The 26,422-nt window shown below is 37.2% G+C and overlaps 3 protein-coding genes and 1 pseudogene across 4 annotated transcripts; 2 read left to right on the top strand and 2 right to left on the bottom strand.

Annotated features, from left to right (window-relative positions):
* The first annotated feature begins 224 nt into the window (after nt 1–224).
* On the top strand, nt 225–13,428 carry LOC113681975 (very long-chain acyl-CoA dehydrogenase, mitochondrial). Its single transcript, XM_027199122.2, has 25 exons — nt 225–631; nt 1,779–1,833; nt 2,383–2,461; nt 2,605–2,669; nt 2,992–3,084; nt 3,207–3,248; nt 3,462–3,569; nt 4,374–4,400; nt 4,564–4,629; nt 5,248–5,315; nt 5,753–5,798; nt 6,193–6,278; nt 6,382–6,430; nt 6,858–6,903; nt 7,121–7,224; nt 7,731–7,835; nt 8,364–8,450; nt 9,089–9,151; nt 9,270–9,371; nt 10,467–10,561; nt 10,671–10,743; nt 11,078–11,150; nt 11,685–11,757; nt 12,290–12,365; nt 12,696–13,428. The coding sequence occupies exons 1-25, from the start codon at nt 543–545 to the stop codon at nt 12,831–12,833; spliced, it is 1,908 nt and encodes a 635-aa protein (XP_027054923.2). The 5' UTR covers nt 225–542; the 3' UTR covers nt 12,834–13,428.
* Nucleotides 13,429–14,113: 685 nt separating this feature from the next.
* Nucleotides 14,114–15,168, bottom strand: LOC149044546 (uncharacterized; annotated as a pseudogene).
* A 1,594-nt stretch (nt 15,169–16,762) lies between these two features.
* On the top strand, nt 16,763–20,476 carry LOC113681979 (chymotrypsinogen B). The gene is made up of 7 exons (XM_027199125.2): nt 16,763–16,820; nt 17,420–17,617; nt 18,057–18,260; nt 19,067–19,244; nt 19,663–19,808; nt 19,965–19,991; nt 20,209–20,476. The coding sequence occupies exons 1-7, from the start codon at nt 16,763–16,765 to the stop codon at nt 20,337–20,339; spliced, it is 942 nt and encodes a 313-aa protein (XP_027054926.2). The 3' UTR covers nt 20,340–20,476.
* A 109-nt stretch (nt 20,477–20,585) lies between these two features.
* LOC149044545 (uncharacterized) lies at nt 20,586–24,488 on the bottom strand. Of its 2 annotated transcripts, none has more exons than XM_089208560.1 (8): nt 24,029–24,488; nt 23,360–23,468; nt 22,774–22,941; nt 22,588–22,637; nt 22,284–22,330; nt 21,751–21,860; nt 21,473–21,529; nt 20,586–21,194 (listed from the first exon to the last, which is right to left on the bottom strand). In XM_089208560.1, exons 1-8 carry the CDS (start codon nt 24,335–24,337, stop codon nt 21,109–21,111), a joined length of 936 nt encoding a protein of 311 aa, XP_089064686.1. In that variant the 5' UTR covers nt 24,338–24,488; the 3' UTR covers nt 20,586–21,108. The 2 variants fall into 2 exon arrangements, with proteins under 2 accessions (XP_089064686.1, XP_089064687.1); XM_089208561.1 differs by having other exon boundaries at nt 20,963–21,194; nt 21,751–21,820.
* Between the last annotated feature and the right edge of the window lie 1,934 nt (nt 24,489–26,422).

The following is a 26,422-nucleotide window of genomic DNA, read 5'->3' as shown; positions in this document are numbered from 1 at the left end:
AATTACAAATTCTGTGTAAATCATGATCATTGGATCCACAAATAACGTTTTTTGAAACCCCAAAATAATTTGTAGTACAAGATTCTTCGTGAAATCTAGAAATCGCGCAAAATTGCCCATTGTTGGCTTCTGTATGTCCGGGTGATGTTCTTCGGAACGCTGACCGAGGGAACCCTGGCACTAGACTCAAGAAAGTTTAATTAAAAATATGCGTTAAGACTGGTAACGAAAAAATATACCCGTTTTCCTTTTGCCTTCCTTTCTATAATTGGTGGGAATTTGTTGATATGTTGATTTTCAGTGAGATACGAATAAAAAAAGAGGAAAGAAAAGAACAAAAACATTGCCTCTGGAGCGGAAAACCAGCGACCCGATCGACGTCAAACAGTCAAATATTTGATGGACTTTGAAACGGCTTAGCAGCCTCTCACTCGATTGTTACGTTGCTTAACATTGCGAAAATTGCTAAGTAATTTAGGGAAGTTCTCGTAGACGCTGTTCAGAGGTGGAAAGGGAGATTTTACACCGGTATTTCTACAATAATGCTACGTTGTGGATGCCGCAGTTTGTCCCAGGGTCTTGCTTACTTACCTAAAACAAGAACAAGCCAAAGTTTTCTTGATGTCAGTCGGTAAGGAATCGTAACTTCACTTGGTGTTCTTCAATAGAGTTCTTGTTACATAAGCTAAAGATCGCCGGCTTCCTTTCGTTTATGGCTTGATTATGAGATGTTCAGAAAATAACTTGGGATAAGAGGCTTTAAATCGAATGATAGTTTATCTGTCCCTACGTTCGATTCAAAGGGAAGTGTGTCTGTACTTGTCGAAGAAATCAAATCCAATCGGTCGAGGTTAGTGCGTGATGTTTCGTTTCCGAGCTGTTGCGAGATTGGCGTTAGGACTTCTTCAAATAGAAATTGAAAGAAGACCAAGATAAACTATGACAACGAGCAATTAAAATTACAGCGAATCGGGTTTTCTCTTTAAAAGCCCTGAAGGTCAAGTTTCAATAGACAATGACCAGTACTCTAGTTCCAGTAGGTTTCTTCTCAATTTAATGTGAAATGTTGATGGTTTCGAACTGATCAGGAATCGATTGACTTCTAACTGGTTAGGTTTTGATTTTCAGTTATTAGTAATAGGAAATATTATATTTGTTTGGGAATAATGATAAAAGGGTGCTCAAAAACAAGTCTAAGTGAATTTTAGCAGAATTAGTTGTAATTAAATTACATGTTTGAAACGAATTAAAAGGTGCTCAATTTTAATTCCTTTATTTTTCCAAGTATCCAAAATGCAGGTCAAGTTGTGTGGTTGGTTTTCAACCCCTTTCCACAACTGTTGATTTACTTAATCCTTAAACTTCCCGAAGTGATTAACAATTAACTTCTCCCTGCAATATCCCTACATTGTTCAGAAACCAGGTGGTGAGAATACTCAAACTTATCAGGTAGATGTTGTTATCTTGATCTAACACCAAATTCTCTGAACTAATTTAGAAGGAAATGTGTAGTAGCTAGAAGGGAGAATTTATAATCAGATCTTGGGTTTAGCTATGGGTATTACTTCACTTAAAACTATCACAGATGAGTTAAAGCATGTCACTGCAAGGTTGTGAAGTTTTCTCAGTGCAAAAGTGAACTTGGAGGCAAGATTTCTCAGTTTGTCATATTTCAAGCCATTTGGATTTTTTTGGTTTTCCCTGGTATTTTTGTTAAATAGTGTTCTTCAGTATGTGACTTTTTCAGTTTATGATTGTGTTATTTCATGTTTGAACAGAGTGGCAGTTTTAAGTTCAAAATATGGAAGGAATGATTATGCTACAGATGTCAAGGTATGTGTGTGTATGTTTGCTAGCAGTGTTCATATTACATGTAATCTTCCCTGCTTAAAAAAAAAAAAAAAAAAAGGACTCCTCACCTGAAAAAGGGTACCCAGGGCAAATGGAATATTCAATGAAGTTAGATTTTTTCGAAGTACATAGCATCCCCAATGGCTTGTTAGGAGTAACCAAGGTACCTACATGTTATATAAAGGGGTAAGTTTCTAAAGAAACTGTGGTGCTGCGTCGGTGGAAGAGTAAAGCAGGTAATTTAGTGTTAACAACTGGGTTGAAAACGTAAATTAGCCACCGTAAAGAGTAAAAAAGCTGACGTTTCGAGCGTTAGCCCTTCGTCTAATCGCTCTGACGAAGGGCTAACGCTCGAAACGTCAGCTTTTTTACTCTTTACGGTGGCTAATTTACGTTTTCAACCCAGTTGTTAACACTAAATTACCTACATGTTATATATGTAACTTTTACAGTTTCCCCACCACTAAATTGAAACAAATGTGTGTATAATGTATTACAGTGGCTGATTAATAATTCTCTCTGCCCTTTAAGGCTACTCAGTCAAAGTCATTCGTCATGGGTTTATTTAAAGGTCAACTTGATGTACAGCAGGTGTTTCCTTTTCCAGAAGGTGAGATGAGGTCATTTTATGTGGGTATTTTTGTATTATAACTATAGTATGAAAATTGACAATTGAAAGTACAACACTTCATATTTCACAGTGTTCTATATATTTTAGTCTGACGTGAGCTGGTTAATTTTGCTTTATTATAGTTCTAGACTCTGAACAAGAAAGCACATTGAAAGCTTATGTTGATCCTGTGGCCAAGTTTTTTGAGGTAAATATATATAGGTTATAGCTGTTTTCATTTCAGCCCTTTGACAGCTGGTGACATTATTATCATTATTATTATTATTATTGTATGCACCTATCTATGGATCTCCAGGTTTCAGGGGTGTAAGGGAGGGGGTAGGGGGGAATTAGATATTTCCATGTTTTCAAAAAGTCAATTTTCCCAGCCTTGATAGTCATTATGTGTCAAAATTTCACCTCTGGAGACCAAAGATAGAATATACCAACCTGTGCACATATTAGTTTTCCAGAAGAATAATCTAAAGAGTCCACTTGCACCATTGTTATATTTTTTTATTATTATTCAGGAGAGCAATGACCCAGCAAAGAATGATGAGATTGAAAAAGTCGCTGATGACACTTTTGAAGGCCTTAGAGAAATGGGTGCTTTTGGACTTCAGGTAATAAATTTGACAAATTTGGTTATTGTATTATTTTTTCTTTTTTTCACTGTCAGCATTCTTGACCTTTTATATGCTGGTATTTGGTGCTGAACAGAAATTCATGATTTTTAAATTTTCAGATATCCACAGATTTGGGGGGCCTTGGTCTTACTAATACACAGGTAAGCTGTTCATTCCAGCTTCTCGTTTTTTTTGTTGTCCCTGAAAAATTGGAGTCATTGATAATCAGTGGAAAGATTATTCAATTTTTTTTCTCTCTACTAATGTTTTTGCCTTTTCATCTCCAATTTAGTAAACCAAAAAAAACCAAACAACTTTCAATTATGAAAGTACAAATTTTAATCCCCTTGCCCTTTTTGGCGTGTCTGTTTCAGTATGCCCGCCTGGTTGAGATTGTTGGTTCACACGACCTGGCAGTAGGAATTACCCTTGGAGCTCATCAATCTATTGGATTTAAGGGAATTCTTCTCTATGGAAACAAGGTATAGTCTACATGCACATGCATAATACATGTGGTGTAATAGCAAGGTCTTATTTCAACCACTAGTTCACTAGAGTTCTTAGCTGCGAGGATCTCTTATATTTGTTTCTTCACCACAGTGCACATATATGAATTTCATAAATCTAATATCATTATTCATCCCTTGGATGGTTTATTTGGACCCAACATATTGACGAGCTCCCAGTTGGCTTGTCAGCTCAGTTGGTAGAGGGCTGCACCAGTATCGCAGAGGTCATGGGTTCAAATCCCATATGGGCCTGAATTTTTTTCAGGTCTTATTTCAACTACTAGTTCAGTAGTGTTCTTAGCTGCAAGGATCTCTTATATTTGATCCAAGGACAGTGTTTTTCTTTGTCTTTTTTTTTACATTCATTTGTTGCATTTTGATGACTTTGAGAGGCATACAGGTACAGTAAAAGTATCCTCTCTGCTGAGAAAGTGGTTTCTAAGGACATAGCAAATTGTGCTTATGTATGTCTTGGCAAAAGGCAAAAGTGAAGAAAATTGTGAATAATTTTCTCAACACTTTGTGTTAAAAATGTGTTGATTGTGTGTAAAATGCACTGGATTATGCTGAAATTTTTCACAGTATTGTTCATTTGGCCATTCCAATACATTATATACTACTTAAAAATGTTATGTGATTTCACAGTCATGTCATAGATCTCATCTTGAAGTGCTTTGGTTTGGTAAACGATGACATGTGCATGTATCTAGGCAAATTAGCCTTGTGCTGTGGCTGTGTTTCTTTTTTATGATTTTCTTATACTTGTTTTTCACTTAGGAGCAAAAAGAAAAGTACTTACCATCAGTAAGTAATGGTGATGTTGTTCTTTCCATTTGCACAAATACACAAATGCACAAATGCCTTGTATTTTCACTGATAAATTGGTCTCATTTTTAGGATTTTTTCATGTTTTAAATAGTACTGACCATGATATCATTTTGATTTTTCCTTGTTTATTTTCTCACAGCTTGCAACTGCAGATAAAGTGGCTGCATTTTGTTTAACTGAGCCAAGCAGTGGATCAGATGCAGGGGTGTGTACCTTGTACATGTGTGTGACTTTGATATCAAATGTAACTTAAGTTAACTCTTTGTTCAGAAGCGATAACAAAAATCTCCTTTAAAAGCAGGCACATTTAATTGGTAAAAAGATGGTAATATGGTAACGGCTTAAAATACAAACTCAACAACAAAAACCTCCAAAATGTAACTAAAACTGAAAAACACATATGCGAGAAATTGTACGTGTAACTTGCTTACAAACTGGTCAAATTTAAATGTCTCAGCACATGCGCACTAATTGCATGACACGTCAGTCAGGTACTTTCTTCTTAACACTCATCAAATGCTCACATGTGGGAAATGAATAGTATGAATTGGGCAGATAGAAATTTAGGCCTCAACTTTTGCAACACCTTCCCATTTATTTTAATTGTTAGTGCTCTATTTACTTGACAGTCATCAGTGAGTATACACCATTTTCCCTTGTGGTGTAAAAGTTAGGTAGAGGTTGTCGAAGTTCATCAGTTGGTGATACATTGAAGAGAGTTTGTGTTCCTTTTTTTCCAATGTAGCAAAGCTGAGACCAACAGGTCGTGAAACATGAAAACTGTGAATGCTTAGTAAATGAGGTGACATTTTTCTTGTCCTAGTCAATAACAACACAGGCAGAGCTTAGTGAAGATGGGAAGCATTTCATCCTCAATGGAGGCAAAATATGGTGAGTGCACAATTTTACAAGGACTGTACACAAGATGGATATAACATTCTTAACCCCTTTCCCTTTCCCTATCCTTGTCGGTGGTTTTTATTTAAATTGGCCACTCTGAAGAGTTTATAAAACTGACATTTCAAGCAATTACTATCTGTCAAAGGGAATGAAATATCTGTGCCCCTAAGCTTCATGATTATAGAATAATGGAATAAATCCTAATGGGATTGTGACACTACTGGAGTGGTCTTTTCAAAAATTGAGCACGACATTCTCTAGCTGTAAGTTGTAAAGTACCTTGTTTTATTCATCAGTTTATTTTAAAAATCAAATTTGTTGGTTGTTGGATGTAGGGAAGTATAGGTTGTAATGGCAAGAATAGAAGTAATACTTCTTATCACATGTACAAACTTTTGATTTATTGATTCGTTTATTTTGTTCCTCAGGATTAGTAATGGGGGCTTAGCAGAAATATTCACTGTCTTTGCCAAGGTACAGTTTGTATAGTATTTTATTTTAAATACAAGCTTTTGTGAAAGTGCTTCCACTGTTCATGAAAACATTCATGGAAACATTCCTTGAAACCAGGTTATGCCAACAAAGGGACATTTGCCTGCTAAGATTTGTAACAGGACTTTTTTTTCTTTGACCTCAATAAAAAAAATGCCTTTTTTTCATTGTAATCACACCTTCTCTGCTTGTACCATAGCAATGTGAAGAAAGCTGTCAGGCTCTTTTGATCTATGACAAGCAGTACATTTATTATTTTGTTATGGTTACCTAACAGTACTGAGATCAGTTATTGGCGAACTCTGGTATGGAGTCAAATGATGTTTAAGAAATGTTGTTCTTTTAATGAGCATGTTTGCTGTTCATTTTTGTGCAGACACCATTGAAAGATCCAAAGACAGGTGAAATGAAAGACAAAGTGACTGCATTTATTGTAGAGAGAAGCTTTGGAGGAGTGTCAAGGTATTGCTGTTTGTCAAAAAATATGTAACATCCAAAACAAAGCAACAACAGGAAAAAGAATGCCTTTTTTTGACAAATTTTTATCCATTCTGTCTATTGTTAGTGGTCCACCAGAGAAAAAAATGGGTATCAAGGCTTCTAATACTGCTGAGGTAAGACTCTTTACTGATTTTTACAATACAGGTAGATACTGTATCCATGTACTGGTGGAGGGGATAATCATATTTACACAATTCATTAGTCACTTTTAAGTGTTTTCTTTTATCTTGTTTTTCTTGTTTGACTTTTGTTGATTTTAAACTTGCACCCCTTAACCTTTTAACTCCCAAGATTCAATTATTAATTTTCCCCTCTGACAGCTACACATTTCCTTGTAAATTTGTTGCAAGAACTTGGTGTTAAATCATGATAACAACTTCCATCTGATAAGTTTGAGTATTCTCATTTCCTGTTTGCTGGATAATGTACTGATATTATAGGGAGAAATTACATTTTTATCACTTCTGGAAGTTAAAGGGTTAATTAAAAGTATAATTTATAGTTTCCATCTCTGTGACAAATTTTGTGTTCTTTTGACAGGTTTACTTTGATAATGTCAAAGTACCAATGGAAAATGTACTAGGAAGTAAGTACACAGTAGACATACTATTATTTATTTCACAGATCGATTTTATTTTTTTGGAGTGTTTGTTTAGTTATGTATTGCAATTTTTATGCATGCCCAAATCAAATCATTTCCTTGAAACTGCAGATTAAGGTTATGGAAAAGTTCTTCAGGTTTCTTGCATCTCAATAATCCTTTTGAATATCCTTTTTAAAATATTTCTTTTTCTTTATGGTAGATGTCGGTGATGGATTTAAGGTTGCTATGCACATTCTTAACAATGGAAGATTTGGAATGGCTGCTGCTTTGTCAGGCACAATGAAGGGACTTATCATGAAAGCTGTAAGTATTTAATTATTTATTTATTTATGGCTTCATAGAAAAAATTTAGAAATTTCTAATTTATCTATGGATACATTGGGAGGGAGTTTAAAGGATTCTGAAATTAGAGGAGCCTGCATTTTTTTTCCTGCTTGGGTTGAGCATCAGAACATATTTGTGCTGTTTTTGATTGAGTGTTGCTCAATATGTTATTTTATGATTTTGGGAATGTGTGGCCTGTGACCCTGAAAGTAATGGTTGAATCAAGTATGGCAAAATTGGTGTTATATTATGTGCACAAACACTTGTAGGAATGCTGTTAGAGTATCTAGTGTGACCACTTTCATGATAAAGAAGCTCTGAAGCACGCACCTGTACATGTAAAGTCAAGTCATCTTGATTTGTATTAAAAAGGGAGTTATCATGATGTAAAAAGTTGGTCGTCTGGTGGGGATCCATTCCACTTATGTGGTTGTGAGAACAGAACAGAACAAAGAATGACAATCTTAAAATTTTCTCTACCGAAGGCTGATCACGCTGGGAGCAGAGTCCAATTTGGAAGTAAACTGGAGAAGTTTGGAGTTATCCAGGAGAAGCTTGCAAGGATGGCCATGTGCCAGTATGTTACAGAGGTAATTTTAAGAATGAGTCTTTGAGTGCTCGTCTACTTGAAGAAAAAACAAAGTAAGACAAAAACAACAATCATAATTATAGAGAAACTACAAACAACTTGATCTAATCATCTAACGAAAAAAGATATAAATCAAGAAGCCAATGGCCATTGAGAGTAAATTCAATAAGTTGGCCACAAGCTTGAGAAAAGACAATGACCAAGTCGCTGCTACATGTAGTTAGAGTTTTATATCTTACTAGATGCAAAAGTTGTGTGAGTTTTAAGACCAATCAAAGACAAAAAAACCATTGCATTGAAAAAAAGACGAACGAACAAACATACAAACAAAACAAAAAAACGAAATAAGGAAAACAGTTGCGTCGAACGAACCGTGTGTTTCAGAATATATTCCAAGGTCAACTGGGGGTCCTAGGAATACGAGTGGTCGAAAACCGACATGAAGGTCTTTTTTTGTGTCCGTGGAAAGTGTTTCTTCGGTTGTCTTGTACTGAGTAACAAATTTGATCATCGTCTTTTTTTATTCCAGTCAATGGCGTACATGTTGAGTGCCAACATGGATCAAGGGGCAACTGACTTTCAGCTGGAGGCCGCCATCAGTAAAATTTTTGCATCGGTAAGACTAGAAGTAATTGTGTATAGGACTCAGTGGGGTAATAGCGACAGCGTGTTTGACCCTGCACTTTGGTCAGGGTGAGAGGTTGACCTCTGACGAACAACTGCGTTGTGGCTTTAGAAAGACACTTTACTTTCACAGTGCCTGCCTCTCTTCCTCCCCCCCCCCCCCCCCCCAGGGGCACACATGTACCTAAAAAAAAATGCTGCAAAGTTTATCTTGGATGCACAAGCATCCCATCGGAAGAGTTTAAACATATCCCCAGTTGTTTCATGCTGTTGAAACCGTGCATAAGTACTGGTGCAGTAGTTAAGGGTTGCCCCGCTCTTAGACTTAGCCTGCCCAACCACAGACAGCAACTAAGTTAGAAAAGGGACAAATTGAGTAAGAAAGTGATAAAACATGACGACCAAGCGCTTTTCTCGATCGCTTTTTTTTTTCTCATACAGAAAAATAAAAATTTTCTTCTTGAAATTCTCAACTGAGGTTGTAAGAAATTATATAAGTTTCTTGAAACTCGATTCTCTTACCTAATTTCTGGAAATAACCGAGGATCCAGTTACGAGGCAAGACTGTCAGCAACCAGTGACCGTTAGTGTACCTGTAAACACGTGATTAAGAAAATTCTCTCTCTCCAGGAAGCAGCATGGTTCGTGGCAGATGAGTGCATTCAGATTCTTGGGGGAATGGGTTACATGAAGGTGAGTTATGTTCCGTTTAATGATCTTGAGCGTTACCGTGTACTGCAAAAGGACAGCAGGTCTCTGGAACTTCCTAGAGCACTCCAACCAACTATTTTCTTCGTTTAACGTTTTTCAGGATTGTGGAGCTGAACGCGTCATGCGTGATCTTAGAATTTTCAGAATATTCGAAGGTACCAATGACATTTTGAGGTTGTTCGTCTCCTTAACTGGCCTTCAGGTAAGCTTACACGAGTTCTGTTTTTGTTTAGCATACATATTGTTTTACATTTTTAAGAAAAGTCGACAATTTTTGATATTTGAGAATCTTAAGATTTTTTTCCGATGGGAGGCGTGGTGGTCGGTACCGTAAAATTTTAATATTGAATTAGAAGGCCCATGTTCAACTTCTGTCGAGTTAAGGAGTCTCACTTAACTATTATGGTGCTTCATAAACCCTTTTGACCCTAACATCAGTATGCTAATTCTCCTTACTGTTCTCTATACATTTTCCAAGGCGCTTATTAGGAGAACTTGTTTCATAATTCAGGGCGTAAAATTAATTTTTTTTTCTGATAGCCACCAGGCTCCTAAATTCTTCAAAGTGGTAGCCAATTCAAAAAAAGTTGGTCGCCATTTTCAAAGACAAACAAAATCTTTCTTTACGCTGTCAACGTTCTTGATAGACCCTCCAAAATTAAGTTAGGGAAAAGATCTTTAGCGTGCTACAAAGTGGACACTAGGATGGATGATATACAGCGTTCAGGCTCATCTAAATCCAAGATGGCGTCTAGTTATCGATCGAGATGCATGTGCTACGTTTTGGAAACAAACTTAACGAGGAAGTTTGCCGCGGATTTATCTTTGCAAATCTTTTTAATTCACTATATCTCTTGGTAAGGTTATGATGAAACGTTCTGGACGCCAATTTGGCGACTAACTTTCAGGATTTGGTCGCCAAAGTGAAAAATTTAGGCGCATTGGCGCCTGTATTAGGCGCAATTTCACGCCCTGTAATTAAGAGTTCTTTTTAGTTGCTGATCATTTCCTTTGTTCCTGCGACCTTCATATGTGATTCAAGGGTGATATTGTAAGGAGAAATTACATGCTCGTCATTCTTAGGGTCAAGGGGTTATTTCCTAAATGCATAAATAGACAGTAGCATTTTGGGCTGTCCTGGAATCCTGACGATAATTTCAACGTGTTTATCATCCAGAACAATAGTTAGTTGGTATGGCCTTTTGTCAATCTTCTATCGCTAACCGCTGAAAATGAGTCGAAAGCCAGTAAACTTAAACTAAATATTCTTAATAAATGCGATTATCAATTTTCTCAGGACGCTGGAAAATACCTGCGGGAACTTCAGAAGTCCTTGACAAATCCTGCAAATGTTGGGCTGATTTTATCTGAAGGAATGAAGAGAACAAGAAGGTATAAACACTGCTAGTGTTAGTTACCTATCGCGATATTTTCATGTGTTGCTGTCCTATTCTGTGTATACAATTCATTTAACCGCCTTTATTTGCTTACGAAAAACCAGGGCTGTTGGGTTGAAGTCAGGACCGTCTCTAACTGAACATGTTCACGCGGATCTGGCAACTTCCGCCAAGCTGGTGAGTACACGAAATAGGGGTGTGTTATTTTTGTAGAGGAGCTGAAGGAAGAATAAGGAAGAAAGAATGAAATTAAGGAATTGTGAAAGAAAGAGGCAAGGCTGGGGAGGGAGAGGCGCGTGTGGTTTTAGAGCAGGGGGCTGTGTGATTTTGAGGGAGGGGGGAGGTGGGAGGTAGTTTCGTACGCAGCTGTTGTTGCAACGATTCCTTTTCGAGATGGCAACAATGGCTGTTTATAAGATTACCTTGTAGGCTTTTTTCTTGTAGAGAGTAAAATTTAATGTAGCTGTAGCAATTTTTTTTCTTCAATTTTTGTTCCTTTTTTTCTGTTTAGTTGTCGGAAGCTTCCGGTGACTTTGCTGTGACCGTGGAGAAGTTGTTGATTAAACATGGCAAAAACATCAGAGGTAACTTACCGTTGACTTCGCTCGTAGCCACCATGTTAATTAATTTTCCCGTACATAGACATGTAATACAACGTATGGAAAAAAGATCAAATTCTCCTTTCATATCGACCGTCCAAATTGGTCGGCTGAGGGAAATTGCAGGGCTGAGGCGATTGTATGCCCCTTCAGTCAAGATGTACTATCGTTCCTCAAAACGAATAGATTACATGTACCGTAGGGCAATGAGATGTTTGTATATACATATACCATCCTTTTTAAGCCCTTTACACCCTCATATCGGTACACTGTATGTAAATTCTCCATGCCGTTCGCTATACATTTCCGAAGGAGCTTGCAAGGAGAATTTAGAATCTGATAGTAAGGTTAAATCTGGAGGGAGTGATCTATTTGCTGATTTTTTTTTTTTTTTTTTTTTTAGTTTTTTATTTATTTTTTGATATTTTTTATTGATTAAGCAAATTGCTTCATTTGCGTTGTAGAGTTCAGTCGTTGAGATCATATCTGTAAAGGATGCTTTTGTTTTTATTGTTACAGATGAACAGTTCTTACTTAAGAGACTTGCCGATGCTGCAATCGATATTTATGGCATGGCAGCGGTGCTTTCCAGGTAAGATGCGCGTTTTTTTTCTGTCACTCTAAAGAAGGCACGCGATATACGCAATCAATTATTACCAGTTACGTTCCTTCGGGTTGATTCCGCCTACTGACTAGATGTTTTAGTACACTGCTATACGTATAAAATCAGTTTTTGTTTCCCGAAAGTTGCAAGGGTATAAAAATGTTGTGAGAGATTGTGCCTTATAGTAAATACTTCGTTTGACTCCTTACAGTACAGTTCAAGTATAATCGAACCAAAATATGCGAGTAAAACACGCATAGCACGCGTATAAGATCATCTGCATAATAGTATATACATACGAGCATACGCGTATATACTCACATGTACGCTAACCGATTGTTTTCCCTGTTGTGTGATAGTCAACGTTTATTTCAATGGGCATTGTAATCACAGTAAAAACTGGTGTTCAAGCCGTTATGCCTTCGGTTCTTTATTGATTTTGCTGTTTATTCCACCTTTACCGCTTCCTTGAATTTTTTTTTGTAAGATGGTTATTTCATCTTTCTTTTCTGTTCCACAGGGCTTCCCGATCCCTTAACAATAAAGCTCAATCTGCGCAACACGAAGCTATGATAACAACGGTTTACTGCGATGAGGTAAAACAATGGTTTAATATTTCACTGTAGATATCAGGTTTGGAAGCACGATGGAAGTTCTCCCAATTGATTCTCTCGTAAGCGTAAAACTCTGCTTGAAATCTTCCCCACGAAAATCTCTTAATCGTTTTGCGTCTTACAACCATCGATTAAGTGATGAAAAGAAAGTTCATAGCGTATACAACTGTCATATTTCAGTATCACGCTCTCCCCCACAGAGCTTAACCTTAGAGATCGGACAAGCGAAAAGTAACCTAAAGAGTTCTGCCTTTGTTTAAGTGATATCATTATACCTAATTATCACTAAATTGTTCGCTTGTCTTTTCACAGGCTTTTGACAGAATAAGACAAAATCTGGGCTCCTTACACGACTCCAATAGAGTCTCGAACGACACCAAGATGTCGAGAATAGCAATGGACGTCATCAAGAATGTGAACACAGTTCCCAATCATCCCTTGGGGTTCTGATAATCCCACGGATAATTTAACTCGAATAACGCGTGGTCGACCTTTGGATGATGATCTTCCTCAGAACAGGCTGTAATTGAGAATAAAATGTCTATGAAAATGAATTGCTATGGCTGGGGATGGACTCTGGATGACGTCACGCAAATCTACTGATAACTGTTACACATTTCTTTTGATGACCGTGCATCAGAACAGTTCTGTCATGCGTCATTTTTTATGTATAAGAAGCAAGTTGGACTCTATAGTTTCTGTAAACACTTATGGACGTGTGTACTTAGCCTAGAAATTTCAGTGCGTAACATGTAGTTTAATTCCCAGAGAGGTTTCTTTTTGAAAAATTACAGTCAAATCTAGAGAAAGACCTGAGTAAAGGTGAAATAATTTTATCTTAGTGGTGACAGCAAACAGACTCGAGAAGCAAGAAGAATGCAAGCCAAAGAAACCACGTCTCCTACCATTTGTCGTAAGATGAAGTAAATAGTATCTGGTCAAAAAGAGTAATTTTATGAATGTAACGGCACACCTTTTTGACGTTATTTATCTGGCTGGTCCGTGTAGAACGCTGTAATAAAGTATGTGTCGATTGGTAACGTAATATCAATGGTGTTTTGGTGGCACAATATACAAAACTTGAGGAAGACTTTATCTCTGGTTCGAATTAGTTGGATGTCCACTTGGAGAAAGTTGACTGTAAGTTTCTCGGGGCATTTGTTAGCCAGACCATGAACGTAAAGATCTCGTTTATAAATGGTGGATCTGAGTTTTTGTTCCTCTTGTAGATGTATGTGGAGAAGCCCTTCTTGCCTCCTTAGAATGCATGGAAACAGTAAAAGCGAGGCCAAAAAGGATTCCTGACTGCTCGTAAAAAGTGATCATGCTCGACCTCTGAGAAATTTTTGCTAAATTCAATCGAAGCTTAAGGACTGAGTGAATTATGGTCGCATTTGCGGATTGTTAGTGATCACTTTGTTCATTTCCCAGGTGTCTACTTTTTTCAATGTTGAAAAGAAAACTGCAGCGAAGGTATTCAAACAGCAAACGATTGCGGATGCTGGTCCGCGAGAAAAAAGTGTCAGAAGAGAATCGGAACCCTTAACTTCAATTTCAGTGTTATGTTTTGTTGTACTTTGTTTTTGTTTGTTTGATTTTTTCGCTTAGCACGAGGGTGAATTCGGTTAAATCGAAATCCTCCCCTCGAAATAATCAGGTATACGGTGGATCAACGCGCCTGCTCATAATTTGTTTCTCGAATTCATACTGAGTTTTAAGGATCTCAGAATTTTAAGTCAAAGAAGAAAAAGCACTCGAAAGCCAAAATTTTCTCCCTTTTTTCTCTTTTATTTTCCATACTTCGGGCGTTCAACAATATTGTACGCATACAGCGCCTGCCTACTTGCGCCAACGCAATTCTTGGATGCAGAGGTGCACTTTTTCATCCCGTCAGTCACACACTGGTCACTTAGTCCATTCTTATTCACTGAGAATTCCTTTGCCACTCAGCACTCACCTGCGTAAAAGTATCAATAAAAATAGGATTTTAAAAAGGTAGGTGAGAAACTTCTAACCTATCAGTCTAATTCGGTGTCTGCAGCCGTACACACTGCCTAGCGAGACCTTTCGAGCTGATGTGTCAGTAAGTAACGGAAAGTCGTTTTCTCTTTTGTTTTTAGTGCCATCCCTCTAGTTTTTTCTTGCAGTCTATTCAGGAGTACCCCATAGAGAACATGACTGTTAACATTGCTTGTGTATCCATCATCACTTCTCTATTTCCATTCAAATGCACAATGGCGTGTTTTTTTACAAGTTTTATTAACCCTTTAAATCCCTAGAGTGACCAGCATCTAATTTCTCCCAACAATATCACTCCTGAATCACACGTTAAGGTCACGAGAATAAAGGAAATGATCACTGGGGAAGGCTGAACCTTTTGATTGGCAAACAAATTCTCCTTGTTAGCACTTTAAGAAATGCATACAGACCAGTGTGGAGAATATGCATTCTGATGTTAGTTTGTGAGGGGTTAAGTTCGGTCACTCCTCGTTCAAATCCTTCCCACCACTGTTATAACATTCAGCTAAAGGTAGGTGCATTTTTTTTTTTAACTTAACTCTTACTTACCGCAGTCTTCCAAAGCAAAATACTTGTACAATTTACATACACGGTCGTACATTTTGTCATTCCATTCCTCGAAATCGGCCACATCACTGCTGGGGCATGCAAAATCCCCTTCTATCGATAGCTGATCCGTTACTGGACGACGACCCAAGTGGAAGTCTTTGTAACATCCAACGTTACGATAAGTAACGGGGCACAACTCTATTACTGGATCTGAAAATTATATTTACATATTAGACCAATCGAAAATTTGCAAAAAGGAACAATTGTAGTAGAATATGTGTTAATTGTTCATCGTGGTTTAAGATAGGAGATGAACTTTATTCGTATGTCTCACGATGGAGTCACCTTGGATGTTGATCGCGACGTTTCGACTGCAATACTGCTAGTCTTCATAAGCCGATGAGGTCGACTGTTTACAAAATTCAAGTGATATCCCTATAAAAAATTCAATTCACCGTTTGTTCCGAGTTGACCGGAAATTGTTCTGGCGCTTTGGCTTAAACTTTTCACCCTAATTCGGATAAGTTTTCCATTAAAAACTTAAAGGCATTTTTCGAAAACTCAGTACTCCAAATTGGATTGAAAACACTGGCTTTGTTTTGTAAGCCTCATTCAAACTCCACCAGAGATATTTGAATATTTGAATAGGCCATTTCATTTCTGGAGCTAGGTCAAACGTTCAACCTCATCCGGACAAAATATCTACAGAAGAAGGAACTTTTTGAAGAAGCTCGGTAAATCTGAGCATTTTGCGGACGAGGCCTATTTTTAGAAGAACAACAATTTGGAGACGAACCTTTCTAAAAAGAGTGATCTTATTGCTCTCAATTTTGTGATACCCTTTATTTGATGCATGTCTAAGGTTGTGTAAAGTTACACTTGAACGATTCTGCCGCTGTGCACCGTTACTGTGGTCAGGAAACATTCACATTTTACCTACCAACTAGTACCAAATGGAGTTTATTCATTCTTGCTTTTATGTATCAATAACTGACCACGAAGGCTAACGAAGACCACATACACCGAGCAATAATTTTTCAGTGAAAATATCAAGTTAATTATGTGGCAAGGTAGCCCTGAGGTAAACACGATCGTCCAGATTGGTTCTTATTCGGTATTTTGCCACACGGACCGTTTCCACGGAAATAGTTAGAAGCAGATCTTTTTGTTCGGGAAAGCCGGTAAATTCAAAATAAACAAGTTTGATCCGAGTGCCCAATAATAAGCTACTTTCTAACCTCACAATATCGAGCCATACTGTGGAATGATGGCCCTCGGTCGTTTTTGTACGGAAATCTCTGCGCACGGTCCGTACTGGACATCCGGCCATTATTCCCAAGTACGGCCCTCGGTTAGTAAGAATTTGATACATCACAAATGGATGTTGTTTATATAACACGTGCACTGCTAGTGAGGTGATAATTGCGGGAAAAGTTTTATTGGAAAATTTTCTTGAAGTACACGAGTTTACGAAGTTACTTGAAGTTTACGAGTTACTGAAAAACATTCCAGCATGACAAAATGAGATCAAGAAACAAAACCAAAAAAAAGGCTAGCGGTTCATTCTATCTGCTTTGTTTGGTAGTTCATCGAATGCTCTGAGTGTTTAAAATCACAATATTAAATCTTCCTTCAGTTCATGAAATCGTTTTATTAAATGAGTGCACAGCTTTCTGAATTCCCTTTGTATCTGCCTTACCTAGATAAAATTCAAAAGCAGATGTTTTACAGCTGATCAATGATAACTCAACTGATAAATGTATGCTCGAGATCAAAGATATATCACATTCGTTGTACACTATAAGGATAAAATGCACTTTGTTATTGCATTGATTTTCACCATTTTATTCGAACCAGTTCCTTCCCAAGGTAAGAGTAAAATAGTTAAATATGTTTAATAAATAATAATTTATAAAACAATATCGCTCAGTCATTTTACTGATTACCATAGCCAAACAGATTTTTTTTATTCCTGGTAACTAGCTTTTGGTATTTTTGAAAATCATTTTATTTGAAAAAAGAGTCAAGTAATTGTATGGATTCGAAAGGAAAAAATTTATTTCAGATCGTGATCTTCTGCATGATGACACGTTGATACTAAAAAAAAAATAGTGGCTATTTCTTCAATTTTTTTAATCATAAACCAAACAAAGCCTACATAGCTGGGATGTACAGATATGTCTCGTTTCAAGATTTCAACACACATTTCATGGCTTTTCAAGCGTTCATATGTTGCAGTTTCTGTTTTGTTGTTGTCTTTTGTTTGCTTGCATGTTTTTTGGTCAGATTTTCATTCTTTTCATCAATGAAACGTTCAGCAAAAATAGCAGCTGCGGTTCTTGATTTGTTCAAACAATTTTAAAGTGTACTCGTCATTGAAAAAGCTTTTTGTGAAGTTCTGAAAGCGGTATATTTTGACTGACTTTTCGTTAAATTCATCTTTATAACTTATTTGTCTCCTTCCATAGCTCAATGTGGACGTCGTCCTGGGACCAGAATCGTTGGGGGCTCGACAGCGACGCCTAATTCATGGCCCTGGCAGCTGTCGTTAAGACTGATGGGAGGCCATACTTGTGGTGCGTCCCTGATTAGTCCTCGATGGGCCATCACAGCGGCTCATTGCGTCAGAAGTTATATTGATCCACACTTGTACAGCCTCGTAGCAGGTGAGGATAGGCGTTCAAGGAGATGAGCTCAAAGGAGATACGGATATTTTACGAAACAATCACCTCCCACTGCTATGGCCTGGGTTCGATTCCCGGACCTGCGTCACATGTGGGCTGAGTTTGTTGTTGGTTCTCTCCTCGCTCCGAGGGTTTTTTTCCGAGGTTTTTGGTTATCCTCACACCATAAAAGCTAACAAATTCGATTACAATTCGTCTTAGAAACAGTGGACAAGAAGAATCACTTCGTCAAGAGTTCATTGCCAAACTCCCATTGTTGTTATAATCATTTTCATTATATTTCTCAAAGTACTCACCTCGATCAAGGATTCGATAATAATTACTATATATATATATATCTCCTCTCTGAGTTATGCTTATTTCTTACCTTGATAAGTGAGCACAAACCATATCAACTGTTCTTTAAAAAAAATTCTACTAGGAGCACACCGAATACGCGGAGACGGAGTCACCTACCGCATAAACAAGATCATTGCGTATGGCGGATTTTCAATGAGTCACCTTAGGAATGATATGGCGCTGTTGAGGCTCGCTGTACCCGTGAAACTCAGCAATAAAGTAGGGACTGTGTGTTTCTCTAAAAGTGAATCTCGTATCTCCCCGGGAAGTCGATGTTGGATTTCAGGTTTGCGCTCATAATTCTAATCAATTTATGTAGTTTCTTGCCTTCGTGGAGAAGACTTTCAAAAGACAACCAGAAATAAATAAGATGAGTTTATAGTTAAGTAAACAGAATAAAGTAAAAAAACGTTTCTTTATGTTTCATCATTTTTTGACCGTTTCCAACATGACAATGACAGAGAAGGAAATTAACAAAAACAAAGAAATAAACGATCCAAGCGAAGTCGACATTAATATCGGGAGTCTGTCTCTCCACTTGTGATCTCCGTAGAATCAACTCTTCCGTCTCTTCCTGGCAAATTTTCATTCTTCAAGTATCTGTATATTTTTCCCTTTAGTTGGACTATATATTTGCTGTAGATCTGAAAATCATGGACTTAGTTTCTAGTTCTCCTCTGCTTCTTGTTGCGTTTGTTTGTTTGTTTTTCAGTTATTTTTTCCCTTAACCCTTTATCTTCTATGAGTGGCCAAGAGAGAATTTCTTCTTACAATATCAGCATAATGTTAAGTATAGGAGTGAGGCGAATAAAGAAAAATATCACTTAGGGATTACTAGTTGATCCAATACTAAATTCTCCAAATTGACATCATAACAATTGTATGGCAGACAGTAAGGAGAATTACTAATGAGATCTTGGGAGTTAAAAGGTTAATAATTCGTTCCAAACTCCAAGAGAATGCCCTAAGTTTGGGCGAATACCCTGATCCTGGTTCAGTTTGAAACAGGCAAATGGTTTGAACTGGACAAGAAGCGTGTGGCTTTGGGAGGACTCTAAATCATCCTCTTCTTTATTTGCTGTATTTATCTAGGGTGGGGTGCCGTCAAGATTACCTTCTGGGGAAATCACAAATCGCCCACACACCTTCAACAAGCCAGTGTTCCAATTGTGGACTTCAATACATGCTCAAATAAGGCCGGAAGTAGAGTTCATGATGCTACCATGGTTTGCATCGGAGGAGGTGGAAAAGTGGCATGTCATGGGGACAGGTAATAAATAAATAAATGATAATAAGGTATTTGACAGAGCCCTATCTCCCCGCTTTCTCCCCCATTTCAAAACAAAAAAAATGAGAAAATGAGGCTATTTAGTTAAGATAAGAGAAATTCGAATGCCCTCTTTAAAGAAGCATTCGACTGTGAGCAGGCTTCCGCCTTTTTGTTTCGTGGAAGTCACCACTCAGAGGAAAATGTAACGACTACCACACGGCAGCTGATTGTACCATGGGATAACCTGCGACCAGATTTTACTCTTAAACTGCCCCCAAAAATAAATCTGTTAAACCAAATCTTGGTTTATACCCAACAACTTTTGAGCGACCCGTCCCTGACTCAGTGTAAGGATGCAGCATCTTCTAAATGATATTGTGTTTCATACTTTGTATAACGCTACTGTCTCTTGTTTAAGTGGAGGTCCTCTCGTTTGCGAGGAAAATGGACGGTGGGTTCTTCGTGGTGTAGCATCTTGGACAGGCGATAAACGCAAAACTGATAACTATTCCATGTACGCCCGTGTTAGCTACTTCATAAACTGGATAAACCAACAGATTGCGAGTAAGTTTATTTATGTCTATATTTGCCTGAGACTTTCTAAGGCAAAATGTTGGTTAGCAAGTTTGTCTGTTTTTTTTTTTTTATCTGTTTGTTTTCGTGCTATAAATGAAATGAGCGTTCTTAATTTCCTCTTATCTCCTTGATTTCATTTTCAAGGTGCCGGCGATGGAGATGATGGAAAAGGTAAAGGCTGTTTCTAAAGAATGTTGAGACATTTATCTAATTTGTTATTTTCATGTTGTCTTGTTTAGTTTTGTTTTTTTCTTCGCTTACCTTACCCTTCTCCTGATTCCATCGGTAACCTCGCAAGCTACAAGTCAAAATAGCATATTACTTGTCTTTTTTGCGTGCGCATTCCCTCGCAGAATTTTATTTCACATTTTAACTCAATCTTTTTCAGACTGCAAGGATGCAGTACCGTCCCAAAGTTGCCAGGGTTATTTGGTCTTCTGTCACACTCCCGATGTTTATACAAAATGCCAAAAGTCGTGTGGATTCTGCGCGTGTAAGTATCAGAGCAATACAAACTGACCAATATTTTGGGTTTTGACGAATTATTATGGACTTCTGGATTTTGATATAATCATGTTTTTTGTTTTGTTTTGTTTTGTTTTTGTCACAATTCGCATTCATACGATTACATTTTGTTTTAGAATAATCCTGACTCTAAGGAAATGGAGATCGTGACAACTGACCGAGAAAAATTGAAGTTATAGCTGATTGAATTTACAATTGTATACTTCTGAGCATAGCAATGGAATTAGATCAATAAAGTTAAAATGATATAACGCTGGAGGTATCATTTTTATTGTGAATTTTTAAAAGGCTTAGCTACATAAGCTCGTGATGAATGCAATTTGCAAGTTCAAGTATTTGACTGAAACATCGGCCACTACTTAAACAAGAACTAAGACATTAACAGCGAAATTTGGCCACTCTTACTCTGCCAAAAAGAAATTATTCCCTTTAGAGCAAGTTGAATATGAATAAGTAAACACCCCACCAAAACAAATTCTTTTCTACCAAAGTTACCACAACATGTGGTTGAATTTTCTACTTCGAATTACAAAAAGAGCGCATTAACATCAAGTAAAAATAATCGGAATAATGACATGCGGGATCTCCTCTAGTTTCTTATACAGGTGCACAGCCATGCGGCGGTTTCCATAGCTAGCTTTCCTATGTTGGTTATCCGCACCTCATGTAAGCTTCCTAATGAAGTCTGATCCAGAATTTCGCTTGTAACTCGTTCTTCATGCATCTAAGTATTACGTTCTTCAGTTTCTACGATGAATATAGTCTATTTTACAAAAAGAAGACCTTGTTTATTTTTGTAAATGCCACTGAAACTGCTACAGGGGAATCCATACAGCACTCGATTTGTACCTAAAGCAACAAAACGTTTGATGAGAATTATAAAATAGCAATCATCATAAAAGGAATGATTACCACTGATAATGACGACAACGACATTCTCATGATCATTGTGAATATGATAGCCAAACATCGTCATAACACAAGAGACATAAGATTAAGAAAACCATAATATCTACAAAAAATTGAAAAACATAACTGAGATGTACCATTAACATCGTAACTGTGGAAAAATAAATGAGCATAGCTATTTAAGATAATTGAGTACAAAACGATAGATTGGAGCTCACCATATTTCGAAGAGTACCAAGTGTGACCACATTCACCGTTGTCGTGCATATCGAACACTGGGATATGAGAAAAAAATAGAATATCGCACAATATAAAACTCCTGGGGGAAACGTGCAAATACCTGAAGTGTTCACCATCAGAAATTATTTAGTTAAAGCTGCTAATTTCAAAGTTGGAGAAGCAACGTAATAAGGTGATGTTTAAAATTTGATACCTTACATTGCCAATTATGCAGCAATCCTGATGAAATTACTTGCACTTACTCATAAATGTTTACCTCTATAGCAACGGTTAGGAGTATCAGTGATCTGATAGCCAAGCTCCGTCCCCTTGCAGTTCGATTCCCACTGGTAGGGATATGAATGAGACACAATTATACGAGGACAACTGAAACAAAAATGATAAGAAATTATGTTGCATTTAAGAGAGGTACCAGGGTTCTGGTTGGTATAGGATTGTTCTATGCAAGGAGGTTATCGGCCATAGCGCTGATGGCATGAGAAGATAAACAAACAATCAAGCAAAATAATGCTGTATTGTGAAACAAAACAAACTCACTTTTATAATCTCACGGCTAGTACTCGTACTATACCAATTTGCATTTTTTTCTCCTTATCTTTAATGTCCGGGAATGATATTAGTTTACTTCACCTGCCTATTATATCGATTCATTTCTTCGTTCGTAAATCTCGTTCAAAATTCTCCTTGAACTGATATGTTGCTTAAGCATTTATAATCTTATTTTCGTACGCGTTTTGTTTTAAAGGGGATTTTCTTCGAATCGTATAATTGACACCATTATACAAGTACCTTGCTCCGAAGCATTCAGAGTTAAACAGATGCGCTCCAATAGGTATCTGTAACAACAAGGAATTTGTAATTAAGCATTTGAAAATGCTTCAATAGCATCACGTGTCAAGGAGTATCCCGACAGTTTGACTTAGTACCCATGCCTTCATCAGTCCTAGGTGGAGAGACATTTTAACTAACGGCAAAACTCAGTGACCTGATGATGCAGCAGGACTCGTACCCGGGCAGCTGGAGTCAAACTTAACCCTTTCTGTTGTTGGAAGTTGACGATGGATCGTTAGAAACCAAAAAATAATAATTTTACCTTAAAGAAGGCTGTGAAACCATTCGATACCTGATCAACTCGAAATGTCCCTGGTAAGAGAGAATTTATGAAAAGAAAATAATTTCACCATTGAAATAAAAAAGAATAGTAGAAAAGAACAGATGCTTGCAAAGATCTTGGTTTCGTAAAACTGTAAAGCTCCTTGCTTTTGTTCGTTTATCTTACCTTCAGTAGTTGCAATGGCATGAATGTCTTTATCAGGCATTTTTCTGGTTGGTATATCTGAGGAAACGTTCTCGACGCATCGGTTTGGGAGAAGGCAGTTTACTTCCGTCCTTAGCAGATGGTTATTGTTTGAAGACGAGATACTTGCAACAAGTGTCCAACCTCCACCTCACAATAAAGTCGAACAGAAATGAAACAAACCAAACTCTTGAGCAGTAAAGAGTACATAATTTTTTGGGGGACAAAACTTCATGCGAGCGTCATTCTATGATGAGCACGTAATACCTGTTTAAACTTTGTGCAAACTTTATGTTATATTCATGTGAATATCTTAAAAGTCGTGCGATGTCCGTGTTTCGCATATTAAATTGACCCCAGTGATAGGAATGAAGACCAATCGGCCACTTTCGCGACCATGGTAACAGTAATGAATAGGAATAGCAACGGTTGTGAAGAGAAATACAATAGTTACGAATTACAGACTTTTCGAGAACATCTGGAAATCATAAGGAAAGTGAAAAAGCTCTAAATGAAGAAAACTTTTTAATTATTTTTTAAATTAATTTGTGAACTGTTGGGTTCATACCAAAATTAACCATGTCACAGAAAACTTCCTTCTTCTCTTGCCAGAGTTCAATCCAATAGTAGCCTGACTCTGCGTTAGAGACAATATCCTTAATACTGGCGCAAGATTTCTGAAATCATCAATTGAAAGGACAAACAGCAAAGATATAAGTTACATAATTATGTATTTACCGGGTAATAATATTTCTACCCCCTTCGCCCCAAATTTCTGAGACAAGACAGCATGGATTGCTAAAGAAAACACGTGACAGAATAGGCCGTTTCGAAATTTCGGAAGGAAGAGTAGTGTCGAGCGTAACCTAGCACTAAACGCCAGTAGAAAATCTTTCACTATGGAATAGAGGATTGAGTAATGCTACAACGTTGGCGGGTAAACTAGTATTTCGATTACGGGATTGGCTTAAAAACTACACTTTTAAAGTTATGCACTGAAATTTACCGCTAAACGGTTAAGATAAACGTTTGCAGATTGAATCTATTTTGTTCGCGTTTATTTTTGCTTTTTCAGGTGTCGCGACTTTTTATAGTTCAACAATTCGTTGATGAAAAAATTATTTCGTGATCTAAGTTTACCTCCTTTTTTATGCATAACAATAATGATTTGTGTTGAATGCTTCTGGAAATTAAGATTTTTATTTGGTAATCGAAGAAGTAAAGTACTAGCTCCTACCATTTTGACTTTGGGCCAAGGATTATCAAGGTAAACGTAACCTCTGGCTGGGAGGTAGTTGTGAGGAGCAATGTGGACATCTGCTCTATTCAGCTCGCAGATTTGACCCAGCAACTTGTAGTTAACGCTCAAGCAGTCTTGGGTTTGGTTGCAGAACTGCGCGCATTCTAGCATAGTCTCAGCGCGTCGTTCAATTAGCACATGTCCCTCCAAACGGTATCTTTGGACCGAAGATGTTTCAGTGCATTTTGATAAATTACAGGACGCACTGGGCTGAATTAAAATCCAGATGAAGGAGCATAACAACATGTTCAAATAGTCTCAATGATTCTGAGAGAAAATCTCGCATAGTTTTCCTTCATCGTGCTTTTGATCCACTCGGTAGCCACAATCCAAACCGTACCTGGAATATATTTCGTTTGCCCAAAAGAGGCAAAAGGGGCTTCATTGCGCTTAATAATTTAAAGTTTACATACTATACAAAATCAACGCGTGAGTCCTCGTGGGTAATCAGCGAAGAATTTTTAAACATTGGTTGCCACGCGAGTGTAGTTGTTACTTATTAATCAAATTTGGGTAAAAATACTTTGGAGAAAGGAAAAGATCGCATTTAAGATTTTTTTCTGTCCTTTTTTTCCATTTTTTTATCTTTTCGTTTATTTTTCTTTTCTGATAAACTACATGAGAAAGTTACTCAGTTCTGATTGGTTAAGGTAAATGCAGTGCAAAAATAGTAACAAACCAGACTGAACCATTCCTTGAACTGTTTAGCCGAACTTTGAACTTTCATGCGCCTCAAAGATGTGAAAATATCATTGTGTGTTATTGTTTTAATCGTCCGCGGTTGTTTTGACCGAACGCACAATGTCACTTGCAGGGTTTTAATAAATCATTTTTGCATTTGATGCGCACGCTTTGCTTCTGCATAATTATAATAGGCTATTTCGTATTTTTTCATGTATATTATTGATACGAAATCGCATTAGTTTTCTGGAGAAATTTGGATTAAAATTTGCACTTGTAAATTTTTTCAAAGCCAACAAATTACAAATTTTGTTGCAAACTCTTCGTGCTTATTTATTCCAAATTGCACTTGAAATCATGTGATTACCTATACTGATCGTTCATTATACAGACACACAAGGCCTTTCAAGGGTTGTGTTTGTTATTCTTCGTCAGCATCTTATCATTTATGTAGAAATCTCTAGGTATTAACCCCAACTGAGTCCTTTTTTACTCAGTTCACCCTGATAAAGAATGATGTTAAAAGGTGTAAGGAACACTGAATGTCTGGTTTAGCGTGTAATGACGCAATCTATAAGAATTGGAGTCTCTCATCAAGAAAAAATGACATGGTCACATAATGCAAAATTTCATCAGTTTTAAGTCATCACACCTTCTTTAGGAGGTCAAATCTGTCCCGCTAGGTTGGTAAAAACTAATTAGAAAATGTTCCAGCGGGACAAAATACATCTTCTGCGTCAATAAATATATTTTTTTGTATATGTATGAATTCAATCGATGCAAGTTCGTGGTGTAGAGCTTCTTTTGTACATGTCTATCACACAATATGTATAATTCGAGTTTAGCTTACACTCAGACACGCTTTGTTTTGGTTGACGGCTCTAATGCACCGTTTCTTAATTTTGCTTTGCACGTCGGCTAGGCAAGACACTTTATCTGGACAGAGCGTTTCGTTGAAATTCGCTGTGTCGCTGAAAGAAATGGTTAAGGAAAGTTAAGAATGCTGATATACCAAAGGAAAAAATGTGTCTGCCCTTCTCGTTTTGCTCCCTCTGCTCAAATGACGAGAGACTGTTAAATGGTTTAAGCTTTTTGCCTTTCACGGAATACCAACAACAGTACAAACCCTAGTTTAATAAACAATTCAGCGGTTAAAATAAAATCGATCACGTCTCGTATAGTAAATTTAGAGTAAGGCTAAAACATGTAAGCTATGTTGTCTAAACAATCCGCCAATGATAAACAAAGAACATCATCAAGATCGACTTTGATATAAGAGTGACTGTCCGCTCGTTGTTGTAAAACTTACCGACCTTAATTTGAATGATAATGCTATTTTGTCATAAACCCTAGCCAAAGATACCTTTCTTCCTCTTGATGTCTCCTTTTGATCTTAGTACTTGTCGGCTCGTTCTATGTCTAAGGAGTTGTGAATTTCAAAAATAGGGAAAAGAGCGGTCCAAAACACTGTCATGCGAGAAACAACAGTAGAGTAATTCGTGATGATAAATCTGAACTGAATACGATCATGAAAACGCAACAACTGTTTAAGATGTGACTCATCTATCATGGTTAAAACTCCTATTCATAAGAGATATCTACATATTTCTCTATTCTTCTATCATGAGTTTTAGGAAAACGGGAACATGA

Source organism: Pocillopora damicornis, chromosome 6 (assembly GCF_964200805.1).
Source record: "Pocillopora damicornis chromosome 6, jaPocDami1.2, whole genome shotgun sequence".
NCBI lineage: Eukaryota > Metazoa > Cnidaria > Anthozoa > Scleractinia > Pocilloporidae > Pocillopora > Pocillopora damicornis.
Note: the sequence above shows the minus strand (reverse complement) of the source record. Positions and strands in the feature narration are given on the sequence as shown.

Coding starts and splice junctions, on each gene's coding strand:
- LOC113681975 (XM_027199122.2), top strand. CDS start 543: ATGCTACGTTGTGGATGCCGCAGTTTGTCCCAGGGTCTTGCTTACTTA. Junction 1,834..2,382: donor ATTATGCTACAGATGTCAAG/GTATGTGTGTGT, acceptor CTGCCCTTTAAG/GCTACTCAGTCAAAGTCATT. Junction 11,758..12,289: donor ATGGCAGCGGTGCTTTCCAG/GTAAGATGCGCG, acceptor TCTGTTCCACAG/GGCTTCCCGATCCCTTAACA.
- LOC113681979 (XM_027199125.2), top strand. CDS start 16,763: ATGCACTTTGTTATTGCATTGATTTTCACCATTTTATTCGAACCAGTT. Junction 19,245..19,662: donor GTGGCATGTCATGGGGACAG/GTAATAAATAAA, acceptor CTCTTGTTTAAG/TGGAGGTCCTCTCGTTTGCG. Junction 19,992..20,208: donor CGATGGAGATGATGGAAAAG/GTAAAGGCTGTT, acceptor AATCTTTTTCAG/ACTGCAAGGATGCAGTACCG.
- LOC149044545 (XM_089208560.1), bottom strand. CDS start 24,337: ATGTTGTTATGCTCCTTCATCTGGATTTTAATTCAGCCCAGTGCGTCC. Junction 23,469..24,028: donor CTTGGCCCAAAGTCAAAATG/GTAGGAGCTAGT, acceptor TGATGATTTCAG/AAATCTTGCGCCAGTATTAA. Junction 21,195..21,472: donor TTGGTACTCTTCGAAATATG/GTGAGCTCCAAT, acceptor TTGTTGCTTTAG/GTACAAATCGAGTGCTGTAT.